This window comes from Cuculus canorus, chromosome 17 (genome assembly GCF_017976375.1).
Source record: "Cuculus canorus isolate bCucCan1 chromosome 17, bCucCan1.pri, whole genome shotgun sequence".
NCBI classification, from domain to species: Eukaryota; Metazoa; Chordata; class Aves; order Cuculiformes; family Cuculidae; genus Cuculus; species Cuculus canorus.
In genome coordinates this window covers 12,226,196-12,237,135 of record NC_071417.1, presented here as the reverse complement: position 1 = coordinate 12,237,135, position 10,940 = coordinate 12,226,196, and the positions used below count along the sequence as shown (strand labels likewise).

The 10,940-nt window shown below is 61.8% G+C and overlaps 1 protein-coding gene across 1 annotated transcript; it reads left to right on the top strand.

Moving 5' to 3' along the window:
• The first annotated feature begins 1,768 nt into the window (after positions 1 to 1,768).
• On the top strand, positions 1,769 to 9,667 carry CABP7 (calcium binding protein 7). The gene is made up of 5 exons (XM_054082526.1): positions 1,769 to 1,890; positions 6,484 to 6,627; positions 7,884 to 7,996; positions 8,782 to 8,935; positions 9,023 to 9,667. Exons 1-5 carry the CDS (start codon positions 1,782 to 1,784, stop codon positions 9,148 to 9,150), a joined length of 648 nt encoding a protein of 215 aa, XP_053938501.1. The 5' UTR covers positions 1,769 to 1,781; the 3' UTR covers positions 9,151 to 9,667.
• The last annotated feature ends 1,273 nt before the right edge of the window (positions 9,668 to 10,940 follow it).

The window sequence follows — 10,940 nt, the reverse complement described above, 5'->3', positions numbered from 1 at the left end:
CGCAGATTCCATGGGGACACGGATGCCACAGGGACATGGCACGACATGGCAGGGAGCCATCCTGGCGCATGAGCCTGACTCTGATGAATCGATGACAAAGTGAGAAAGAAGGTGAAAAATGTGACCAGAGCTTAAGAAGGAGCAGGAGACGATGGGAATTGGGATGGGGACGGAGGGCTTTGCTACTGGAGCTGCTTTGCTCCTCTTCCATGGCTCATGGCTCACTTCTTGGTGCCATGGGGTGACGACTGCCTGGAGACGGGGTGCCGTTTGTGGGGATATTGGGGTGCTGCATATGGAGACTTTGGGGTGATGACTGCCCAGAAATGGGGTGCCAAAAGGGGGGACCTTAGGGTGATATTGGCCTGGGGTTCCGAATGTGAGGACTCTGGGGTGACATCTGCCCGGAGATGGGGTGCCAAAAGCAGAGACCTTGGAATGCTGGCAGCTTGGGGTGCTGCATATGGAGACTTTGGGGTGATGACTGCCCAGAAATGGGGTGCCAAAAGGGGGGACCTTGGGACTCTGGCAAGCCTGAGGTGCCAAATGTGGAGACCTTGACGTGATGACTGCCCAGAAATGGGGTGCCAAAAGGGGGGACCTTGGGATGCTGGCAGCTTGGGGTGCTGCACGTGGGGACCTTGGGATGCTGGCATCCTGGGGTGCTGCATATGGAGACTTTGGGGTGACAACTGCCCAGAAATGGGGTGCCAAAAGGGGGGACCCTGAGATGCTGGCATCCCGGGGTGCTGCACGTGGGGACCTCGGGGTGACAACTGCCTGGAGACGGGGTGCTGGCATCCTGGGGTGCTGCATGGGGAGTCCCCAGGGTGCCGAGCGGCCGGACAGGGGGTGCTGCACCCCCCCCTCCCCTTCCCCACCTCCCCGCACCCCCCCTTCCCCGGGGCAGGATCCAACCGGGGATGCTCCGGGGCTGCTGTTCCACTCTCTTTGCCGCAACTCCCCCCCTTTTCCCTCCTTTCCTCGTGTCCCCCCACCCCCCCCGGCTGGAGGGAGGCCCCCCCCCCTTCTTCCGCGGGCTCCCCCCCTCCCTCAGCCCCATTTTCCAGGCGGGACCGTTCAAAACCCGCCGCAGCGGCGGGATGCGGGGCTGAGGATGCTCGGGGCGGGGGGGCTGAGCCGCGCCGGGGGCTGAGCCGCACCGGGACACTTGGCGGCGAGGGAGAAGAAGAAGAAGAGGAGGAGGAGGAGGAGGAAAGAGGAGGAAGGAGAGGCCGGGCTCGGCCTCGGCCCCGCCATGCCGGGCCCCAGCGGGGAGCGGGGCTGAGCGGCCCCCGGGGGGCTCTGAGCGCCGGTGTGTGTGTGCGTGCGGGGGGGGGAAACCGGAGCGGCATGGCCAGCGCCGTCCCCCCCGCCGGGATTTAACCGGTGCTTGGATGCTTTTCGCTTCCCGGTTGCACTTCGGGAGGGTATGTGAGAGGGGGAAAGCCGGCAGGCATCCCCCCTGCCTCCTTCACCCCTTCTCTCCCCCTCCCCTCCCGCCCTGAGTCCCCGGTGAGGGGCGCCAGACCACTATCCCCCCCAACCCCCCCCCCCCCCGCCCTGTCCCGCAGCCCCGGGGGGGGGTGCCGGGCTGGGGGGGGGCACCGATAACTTGGCTTGAGCCATCCACCCCCCCGGTACCGGCGGGGGGTACCCCCCCAACACCGCCCCGAGAGGAGAATTGGGGTTGAAACTTTGGGGTTTTTTTTTTTGGATTTTTTTTTTTGGGTTTTTTTTTTTTTGTTTGTTTTTTTTTTTTGATTCGGGGAGCCCCGAAGATGCCTTTTCACCCGGTAACGGCGGCTTTGATGTACCGGGGCATTTACACCGTCCCCAACATCCTCGCCGAGCAGCACCCGGTGGAGATCCCTGAGGACGAGCTGGAGGGTGAGCGGGGTTGGGGGAGAGGGGGGGTTTGGGGGGGTCCTGGGGGGGCTGGAGGGGACCCTGGGGGTCTGGGGGGGAACCCTGGGGGGCTGCAGGGCTCGTCCCCCCCCGCCCGGTGCCGTGGGAAGGCGAGCGGGATGCGGATGGTTGGATGGATGGATGGGGAGGAGGAGGAGGAAGGGGAGCGTGGGAAAGAGCCGGGAATTGGTGGTGGTGGGTGCTGGGGGGGGTCCCGGTGTCACCGTGGTGACAAATGACACAGCAGGGAACGGACCCCCCCACTCCCTTTAAAGTGGAGGGGTCACCCTCCCCGCTGTCATAATATGACAGTGGAGGGGGGGCTGTCACCCGTGTCACCTGTGTCACCCATGTCACCCCCTGGCACGGTGGTCCCGGTGGCACCGGGCTCCATCCGGAGCGCCCGTGGGACTCTGCCACCCGTGCCATGAGCCGGGCTGGTCTCAGCTCACCATCACCACAATGGGTTTTTTTCCCACCCCAAAAGTTTGCTGGGGCGGTGGGACGGACTGTGCCGGTGTCACCAGGCTGCCCCGGCTTGGGGGGGTCCCCAGGGAACCCCACTTTGCTGGGAGAAGCAGCACTCATGGCCCTCACTGCAGCCGCGGCACCACAGGGGAAACTGAGGCACGGAGCAGCCTCGTGCAGTGCCTTGGAGAGGGCTCAGCATCAGGCCCGGGGAGTCACGCTGAGGAAACTGAGGCACGGAGCGCCCAGACTTGGGGGGGCAAGGGGCTGTGTCCCCAAAGCTTGGCCAGGGTTGGCAGGGAGATGGGCTCACACCGGGTGTGCGAGAGCTCTGTAGGTGACGTGCGTGTGCGCTGACGTGCCCCATTGACAGCCTCACTGCAGGGGTGGTGTGTGCACGCGTGAGCACACCTTCGCCCGGTCCCGCTGCCCGTCGTGGGCACGCGCCTCTGCACGCGCACCCAGAGCCTCACTGCAGCGTGCGTGCGTGCGTGTGTGTGTGCACACGAGCAGCATCGCTGCAGCGTGTGTGTGTGTGTGTGTGTGTGTGCGCACATGTACAGCCTCGCTGCAGGGTGTGCGCACACACGGACGGCGTCAGAGCAGGATGGGCTCACATGCACAGCTCTGCTGCAGAGAGGCAGCGTGTGTGTGCACGCACAAGTACAGCGGCACTGCAAGGGGCTGTGCATGCACAACTGCATCCCTGCCAAGGGCTTGTGTGTGCGCGTGTGGCTGCGTGTGTGCATGCACGAGCCCAGTGTCGCTGCAAGAGGCCGTGCATGCACAACCACATCCCTCGGTGCGCGTCTGCGTGTGTGCGTGCACAAATACAGCATCGCTGCAACGTGGTTGTGCAGGCAGGTGCGGCGTCGCTGCAAGTCGTGTGTGTGCACGACTACAGTGTGATGGCGAGGGGGTTTGTGCACGCACAACTACATCGCTGCAACGTGGTTGTGTATCTCTGTGTATGTGTGCAAGTACAGCGTCACTGCAACGTGGCTGTTCGTGCGTGCACAAGTACAGCACTGCTCCGAGCGTGCACATGTGTGCACGCACAAGTGCATCACTGCAAGGCGTTGGTGCATGTGTGCACACCACCTGCAGCAATGCAAGTTGTATGTGCGCATGCACAAGCACAGCATCACTGCAAGTTTTTTGCGTGTGTGTGCGTGCACAAGTGCAGCATCTCTGCCACACGGTTGTGTGTGTGCGCACAGCATCGCTGCGACGGGGCTGTGCCCTCGTGCACAAGTGCAGCACTGGTGCGAGTCGTGCCTGCGCGCGTGTGTGCACGCACAAGGACATCGCTGCAAGTGGTGTGTGTTTAGGTGTGCACGCACAACAACACCACTGCAGAGCGCTTGTGTGTGCACCAAGTACAGCGTCGCTGCAAGTTGAGTGTGTATGAGCATCGCTGCGAGGCGGGCGTGTGCGTGCAAGCACGAGTCCAGCATGGCTCGGTGTGTGTCTGCGTGTGCACGCGCAAGAACATCACTGCGAGGGGGTTGTGTGTGTGCATGCACGACTACAGCATCACTGCAAGTGTGTGCGTGTGCAAGAGCATCGCTGCGAGGCGTGCGTGTGTGTGCACGCAGGAGCACAGCATCGCTCTGCGTGTGTGTACAAATGCAGCATCGCTCTGTGTGTGTACAAGTATGTCATCACTCTGTGTGCACACACAAGTACATCATTGCTCTGTGTGTGTGCACAAATACATCACTCTGTGTGCACGCAGGAGCACAGCATCGCTCTGCATGTGTGCACAAGTACAGCATCACTCTGCGTGTGCATAAATACAGCATCACTCTGTGTGTGCACAAACAGCATCGCTCTGTGTGTGCACAAGTACATTGCTCTGTGCATGCACAAGTACAGCATTGCTTTGCGTGTGTGCACAAATACAGCATCACTCTGTGCGTGCACGCACAAGTACAGCATCGCTGTGTGCACAAATACATCACTCTGTGTGTGTGCAAAAATACAGCATTGCTCTGCATGTATGTGCACAAATACATCATCACTCTGTGTGCACACACATGTACAGCATCACTGTGTGTGTGCACGCAAATAAAGCATTGCTCTGTGCGTGTGCACAAATACAGCATCGCTCTGTGTGCACACACATGTACAGCTTCACTCTGTGTGTGCACAAGTACAGCACCGCTCTGCGTGTGTGTGCGTGTGCAAGCGCATCCCCGCAAGCTGTTGGTGCATACGTGCACGCGCGTGTCCGGCATCGCTGCACGGGGTGCGTGTGCACATCTCACGGCACACCTACGTGCCGGGGCGCTGTGTGTGCCTCACACCCAGCCTCGCGCAGCACCGACGGCTGCTGTGGGCCCGGGGGTGCCCCCCGGCAGCACCCCATTTCCCACGGTACCCACCTGTGGCCGCGCGCCCGCTGCGCCGCGTGGCTGCGGGGATCGATGGCGGTGGCGGGAGCCCCAAGGTGACCCCAAGAGCCGCCAGACACCTGCGCTGCTGTAAGGGGGGGGGGCAGCCAGGCTGCCACCTCCCTCCGGTCACCCTCTGATTTGGGGGGACGTTGGTGACACCCCCCTGGCCGCCCTCCGCCTTGGGGCTGGGGAGGCGCAGGGGGGCAAACTGGGTCAGGGGGTGCTGGCTCGGCCGGTGAGGGTTTGGGGGGGCTCCACTTGGGGGGGGACACAACCTGCTGGGACCCTGTTTTGGCCACTGTCATCCCACGTCCTTCCTTTTCCGCAGCACCCCGAGCTGGATGATGGGGAAACAGCCTGGGATGAGCAGCCTCGAAGGGTGAATTTTGGGGGTGCCCAGATTGGAGCGGGGCTCCCCGTGAGCACAGGGTCATCCCCGTACCCACACAGGGGTATTGGCCACGAAGAAGCTTTACCCATCAGTCTGGCAGGCCAAAACCCCCCAAAACTCACCCAAAACACTTTGGAAGACATCCCTGATGGGCATCGTCCGGGCAGGGGTGTCCCCAAGTGCTGAGGACCTAAAGCACAACCCCACCCGGGGTTTTGTCCCTGAACCCGAAGTTCTCAGCCCCCCGTTTCTCCGCCAGGCTCCTCCGGCACAAACCCGCTGGCAGCCGGCAAGGACTTCGCTGCCTGGCGAAGGGAGAGGGCACCAACATCCCGGTATTCCCGATACAAGCCCTCCTGGTCCCTTCTTTCCCAGCAGCCTGGAGTGTCAGGAGACATAAAAAAAAAGGCAGAAACTCCCCCCGAAAAAAAGCACCAAGGCCCCGAGCACGGGATGGAGCCGATGAGCACCGATGGAGCCGATGAGCGCCGTGCCTCAGTTTCCCCACTGCTCTCCCTGCCTCTCCACAGGGATCTTTCCCCTTGTGTCAGTGGCACGTTTGGAGCCAGAAACCCCAAATCCTTTGGCTCCAGCTCCATCCCATCTTCCTCTGGAGGCGGCCGAACACCAAAGCCGCCCTGGGGAGAGATGGTATTTGTTTGGCACAGCTCCGGCACCAACCCTGTAACCTCGGGATGGGTGCAAAGTCCTCTGGGGGGAGGAAGACACAGGTTCTGGCACGGAGACCCGGGTGCAGGGATGCTCCCAGCTGGATCCTGCAGCAGCGGGAGGCTCTCCCCACTCGCAGCTCCCCCCTTGAGCTCCAACGCGCCCAAGGAAAGCGTTTTGGGGACAGAATGCCATTGTTTTTGGCGACGGAGGGTTTGGTGTTGGCGAGGGCAGAGCGGGTGCTGCGAGTGGGTGGCTGGAGTTGAAGCAAAGACTTTGGGTTGCGTTGGTGCCACCTCGAGGAGGTCAGACCCTGCCTGGGGAGGTGGGGGGGTGCACGCAGACACCCCTGCTGCCTGGCACCCCCTCCTGGGACCCCAAACCCCCCCTCCTCCCCTGCCTGTACCCCCCCCGCCCATTACGCCCCCCAAGGGGACAGGGACACACAGAGAGTGTTGCTTGGTGGGGGCTCTGGTCTCTGCGGGGGTGACGGCCCCTCCTGCCGTGCCTCAGTTTCCCCTCTTTATGGTGGATCCGACCATGGCTGTAGGGATGGGAGGTTTGTTTGGGGACACCAGCGCTGCCCATGGGGGAGCTGTGGGGACTGGGGATGGGGGGCAGCCGGATTCATCCCTACTCCCTCCACAGAGATCCGTGAAGCCTTCAAGGTGTTCGACCGGGATGGCAACGGCTTCATCTCCAAGCAGGAGCTGGGCACGGCCATGCGCTCCCTGGGCTACATGCCCAACGAGGTGGAGCTGGAGGTCATCATCCAACGCCTCGACATGGACGGTAGGACCCCGGCGCCCCGGGACAGGACCCCCCAACATCCCCTCCTTTGGTGAAACACCCCATTTGCCCCATTTCTTCTCCGCTGGCTGCTGGACCTGGGATGCGGGAGGCCCTGATCCGGGCTCTGCCTTGAGCCTGGAGCACCCATCATCATCATCATCATCGCCACCCCAGCTTTGTTGGGAGAATTTAATGCTCCTGGAGTATTTATGGGTGGGAACGGCGCCTTTCCCGGCTCCGCACACCAGCTGGGACCCAGCTGCTGGGGTGGGATGCTGCACCCCGGGCTGGATCCTGCGCTCCAGACCATGTCCTCACCACCCCTCGAGCCAGCCTGGCCCCGCGCCTGCAGCACCTGCGGCCACCGTCGCCCTGTCCCGGTCACTCCTGCGCTCCTCGGGACCTTAAAGAGCTCATTAATTTATTGGTTTCCTTTTTTTCCCCCCCATTTAAAAGCATTTCTGGCAGCGGTGCCGCTCCCTTCATTACTCATCGTTAGTGCCGGTCCCACAGCCCCGACACCGGCGTCCTCCACAGCTGCAGGATACGGCCGGCCCAGCGGCTCCTCCTGGGGTCACGGCCACCCCAAGTGCCATAGGGGTCCCAACTGGAATTGGGATTCCCGCTGGTGTTCAGGGTCCGGGATAGTGCTGGGTGTCCCCAGCCAGCATCATGGGCTCAGTGGATATTGGGGATCCCCAGCCTACACTGGGGGTCCCCGGATGATGTTGGGTGTCCTCAGCCAACCCCAATGTCCACGTGGCATTGAGGGTCCCCAACCAGTGTTGGGCATCCTGGACAGTGTTGGGACAACTCAAACTGTGCTGGGGGTCTCCAGCTTGTGTTGGGGTCCCTGACTGGTTTTGGAGGTCCATGACCAGCCACGGGGTCCTAGATGGTACTGGGGGTCCCCAAGTCATCTTGGGGGTCTCTGGCCACTGAAATGTGAGTCTGAGGTCCTGTATGTAGCACCTTGGCTGCTGCTCCTGGCCCTCACGGAGTTAGTGACACGTGGGTGGGATCGGGGAGCTCTGGGTGCTACCTGAGCCCCCCAAGAGCTGTGCCTTGGAGCAGCGCATCCCCACCAGCAGTGGGGTCACCCCAAAACCCACCGAGGCTTGGAGCAGGACCTGCCCTGTCCTGTGCGGGATGGGGGGAGCATCACCAAGCCCAGGCAGGGTGTCCCCCCCAAGGCAGCCCCATGGGGACCCTTCTGTGCCCGGGCTGGGGGTCACGGCTGCCTCCGGGTCCCACAGGCGACGGGCAGGTGGACTTCGAGGAGTTCGTGACGTTACTGGGGCCCAAGCTGTCCACCTCCGGCATCCCAGAGAAGTTCCATGGCACCGACTTCGACACCGTCTTCTGGAAGGTAGGGACCCCCAGCTCCCACCCAGGGGGCAGCACCCCCAGAGCCCCCCCAGAGCCCCAGGGATGGCTCGGGGTCAGGGTCAGGCTCAAGGTCGGGGCTGGGAATGAGATTTAGGCTCAAGGTTGGGGTTGGGAATGAGATTTAGGCTCAAGGTTGGGGTTGGGAATGAAGTTAGGCTCAAGGTTGGGGTTGGGGTTAGGGTGGAAGGTTGGGGTTGGAGTCAAGGCTAGGATTAGGGTCAAGGCTGGAGTTGGGGTGAGGATGGAGGTTAGGATCAGGATCACACTCTGGATTGGGGTCAAGGTTAAGGTCGGGGTCAGGTTTAGGATCAGGGTTAGTATCAGGTCTAGGGTTGGGCTGAGGATTGGAGTTAAAATGAGGGTCGAGTTTAAGCTCGGGCTGCAGGTCTGGGCTAGAGCGGATGTAAGGATTAGAGTTTAGGGTCAGGGTCAGGTTTAGGGCTAGGTTTGAGGTTGAGGACGGGATTGGAGTAAGGGTGAGGGTCAAGTTCAAGCTCAGGCTCCGGGTCAGGGTTACCCAAAGCTTTGGCTTAGGGTCAGGAGCAGGCTCGTGGTTACACCAGCCCGAGGCTTTTCTGTCCCCACGGCGGGTGGCACCAGCACCCACTGGGTGCCCTTCTTGGGAGAGGCCACCAGCCTCACCAAAAATGGGGGGGATCCAACCAAACCGCAGCACCCAAGAGTGCCGGGGAGCCCCACATCGTCCCCGTCCCCCCCTGCCAGTGGGGTCCACCCCCACCCGAGCCCCTTGCCCGCTCCCCGCAGTGCGACATGCAGAAGCTGACGGTGGACGAGCTGAAACGGCTGCTGTACGACACCTTCTGCGAGCACCTCTCCATGAAGGACATCGAGAACATCATCATGACCGAAGAGGAGAGCCACATGGGTACGGCTGAGGAGTGCCCCGTCGACGTGGAGAGTGAGTGGCCGGGGTGGCCGGGGATGCCAAATCCCCCAGCGGGGATGGCAGCGGGGCGTTGGGGTAACCCCTCGGCTCTCCCCGCAGCCTGCTCCAGCCAGCAGATCCGTCAGACCTGCGTGCGGAAGAGCCTCATCTGCGCCTTCGCCATCGCCTTCATCATCAGCGTGATGCTCATCGCCGCCAACCAGGTGCTGCGCAGCGGCATGAAGTAGCGGGGAGACGCCCCGAGCGCCGCCGACGGGGACCCACGCCGACAGCGGGGAGGGCAGACAGACCCATAATGGAATCAGAGACGCAAAATCGCCCCCTCCGGGGATGGGGCAAACCCGAGGAGGATGGACTCCCGCAGGGTCCCCGGTGCCCCGGGGCGATGCGATCGCATGGCTGTACGCAGAACATGGGAACTTTGATAAAGACACACAAACACACACACAAAAAACCCCCTCCCTTGCCAGAAAAAAAACCAACCCCGTAAGTGCATGTAAAGTGCATGGAGCCCCGTGTGCTGCCCCTTCCCGCGCCGGGGGACGGTTGCTCCCGTGCGGAGGATCCTGTTGGATCCACCGATCCCAGCGTCTCTAGCTCTATATTTATGATACAAAAAACCAAATCATCCCCTAAGCAATACTCGTGCCTGAGATGGTTTCTTGTCTGAGATGGGAGCGTTTTGCATGGACTTGGCTGCCAAGGGCTGGATTTTTTCCCACCCTCCCCCTACCCCCCACCACCACCTTGCCCCGTGCCTCAGTTTCCCTACCTGCCCATGGTGGGGGAACGACGCTGACCTCCTGCTTGATGCACTTTGAGCTGATTCCCCCTGGAAGAGCCGGAGCGACCCCGACGCTGGGGAGCCTGCGCCGGCCGGGGCCGCTCGCCCTACACCCCCGAACCCCCCAGCCTGTATGTAGCACCCACCTGGGCACCGGACTGGTTCGGATTTGGGGCCGTTTCTCGTTCTTTGGAATTGTTTTAGGTTTGGTTTTGTTATTTTTGTTGTTGTTGTTGTTTTTTGGTTTTTTGTTTTCTTTCTTCCTGGTTGGTTGTTTCCGATCTGAAATAAAACTGGGATTTCTGAAGTGCTGCTGGGGCTCGAGGGGATGCGATGGGGCATGGGGAGGGGGGTGTGCAGGGCTGTGGAGCACCCAGGGGTGCTGCTGTCAGCCAGGGAGGTGGGTGATGGGCAGGGGCTGTGGCCGCCTCCGCATCCCTTGGGATGGAGCATCCTCAGACCTGGAGCTGGAGGAGATCCAGTGGCTTCCACCGGCACCTGCAAAGGGATACGCGCCCTGTATCCCCCTCCCTGGTCCAGCTGTGGGTCCTGCTCTGGATCCTGCCCTTTCCTATGTATCAGTGCCAGCACGGAGCAGCTTTATTCCCCCCATCTCCATGTCCTGAACATTTTATGTTGGTGTTTAATGAATGTTTTAAGGCCATTTGCCTTAAAAGTGCCTTTTATGCGGAGAAGACGCAGCCCAGGAGCCTCTCCTAAAGTACTTTCACCTCGGTTTAGCATCAAATCCGGGGGGGGGAGCCAGGATCTGGCCCACAGGAGGAGAGGATCTGGGGGTCCCTGTCGCAGGCTGGGCTGGTGACTGCACCCCGAGTCTGGCAGGGAGGGGAGCACCCCCGCTGCTCCCCATTTACCCCACGGTGGGATCTGGCCCTGGCGTAAGCCCCTGTGCACTGAGCGATGCCAGAAACTCAGCTGAGATCATGGAAACCACTGTGTCCGCGTGTGCCGGGGAGTGGGGAGGCAGCGCCCGCCTAATGCGTCGCCCCCCCCGAGCCCCCAGCGATGCATTTTTAATGGCAAATAGATTAAAATAATAAATAAAAACAGGGGAAGCTCTCGGTGCTGTGAGGGAATCAGGCACGGATGCTTCTCCCGTGCTCGGGGGCAGGGGTTTCCCAGGTGGAATCAGGCTGGAGGAGACCATCCCCGAGGCGTCGGGGCTGGGGGACCCCAACCTTCATCCCCCTGGAGCGCTGTGTGACCCCCATG

What these genes read in the sequence shown, in the direction of transcription:
- CABP7 (XM_054082526.1), top strand. Translation starts at nt 1,782, where the DNA reads ATGCCTTTTCACCCGGTAACGGCGGCTTTGATGTACCGGGGCATTTAC. An exon ending in CCAACGCCTCGACATGGACG is followed by an intron (nt 6,628 to 7,883) that starts GTAGGACCCCGG and finishes CGGGTCCCACAG; the next exon opens with GCGACGGGCAGGTGGACTTC. An exon ending in TCGACACCGTCTTCTGGAAG is followed by an intron (nt 7,997 to 8,781) that starts GTAGGGACCCCC and finishes CGCTCCCCGCAG; the next exon opens with TGCGACATGCAGAAGCTGAC.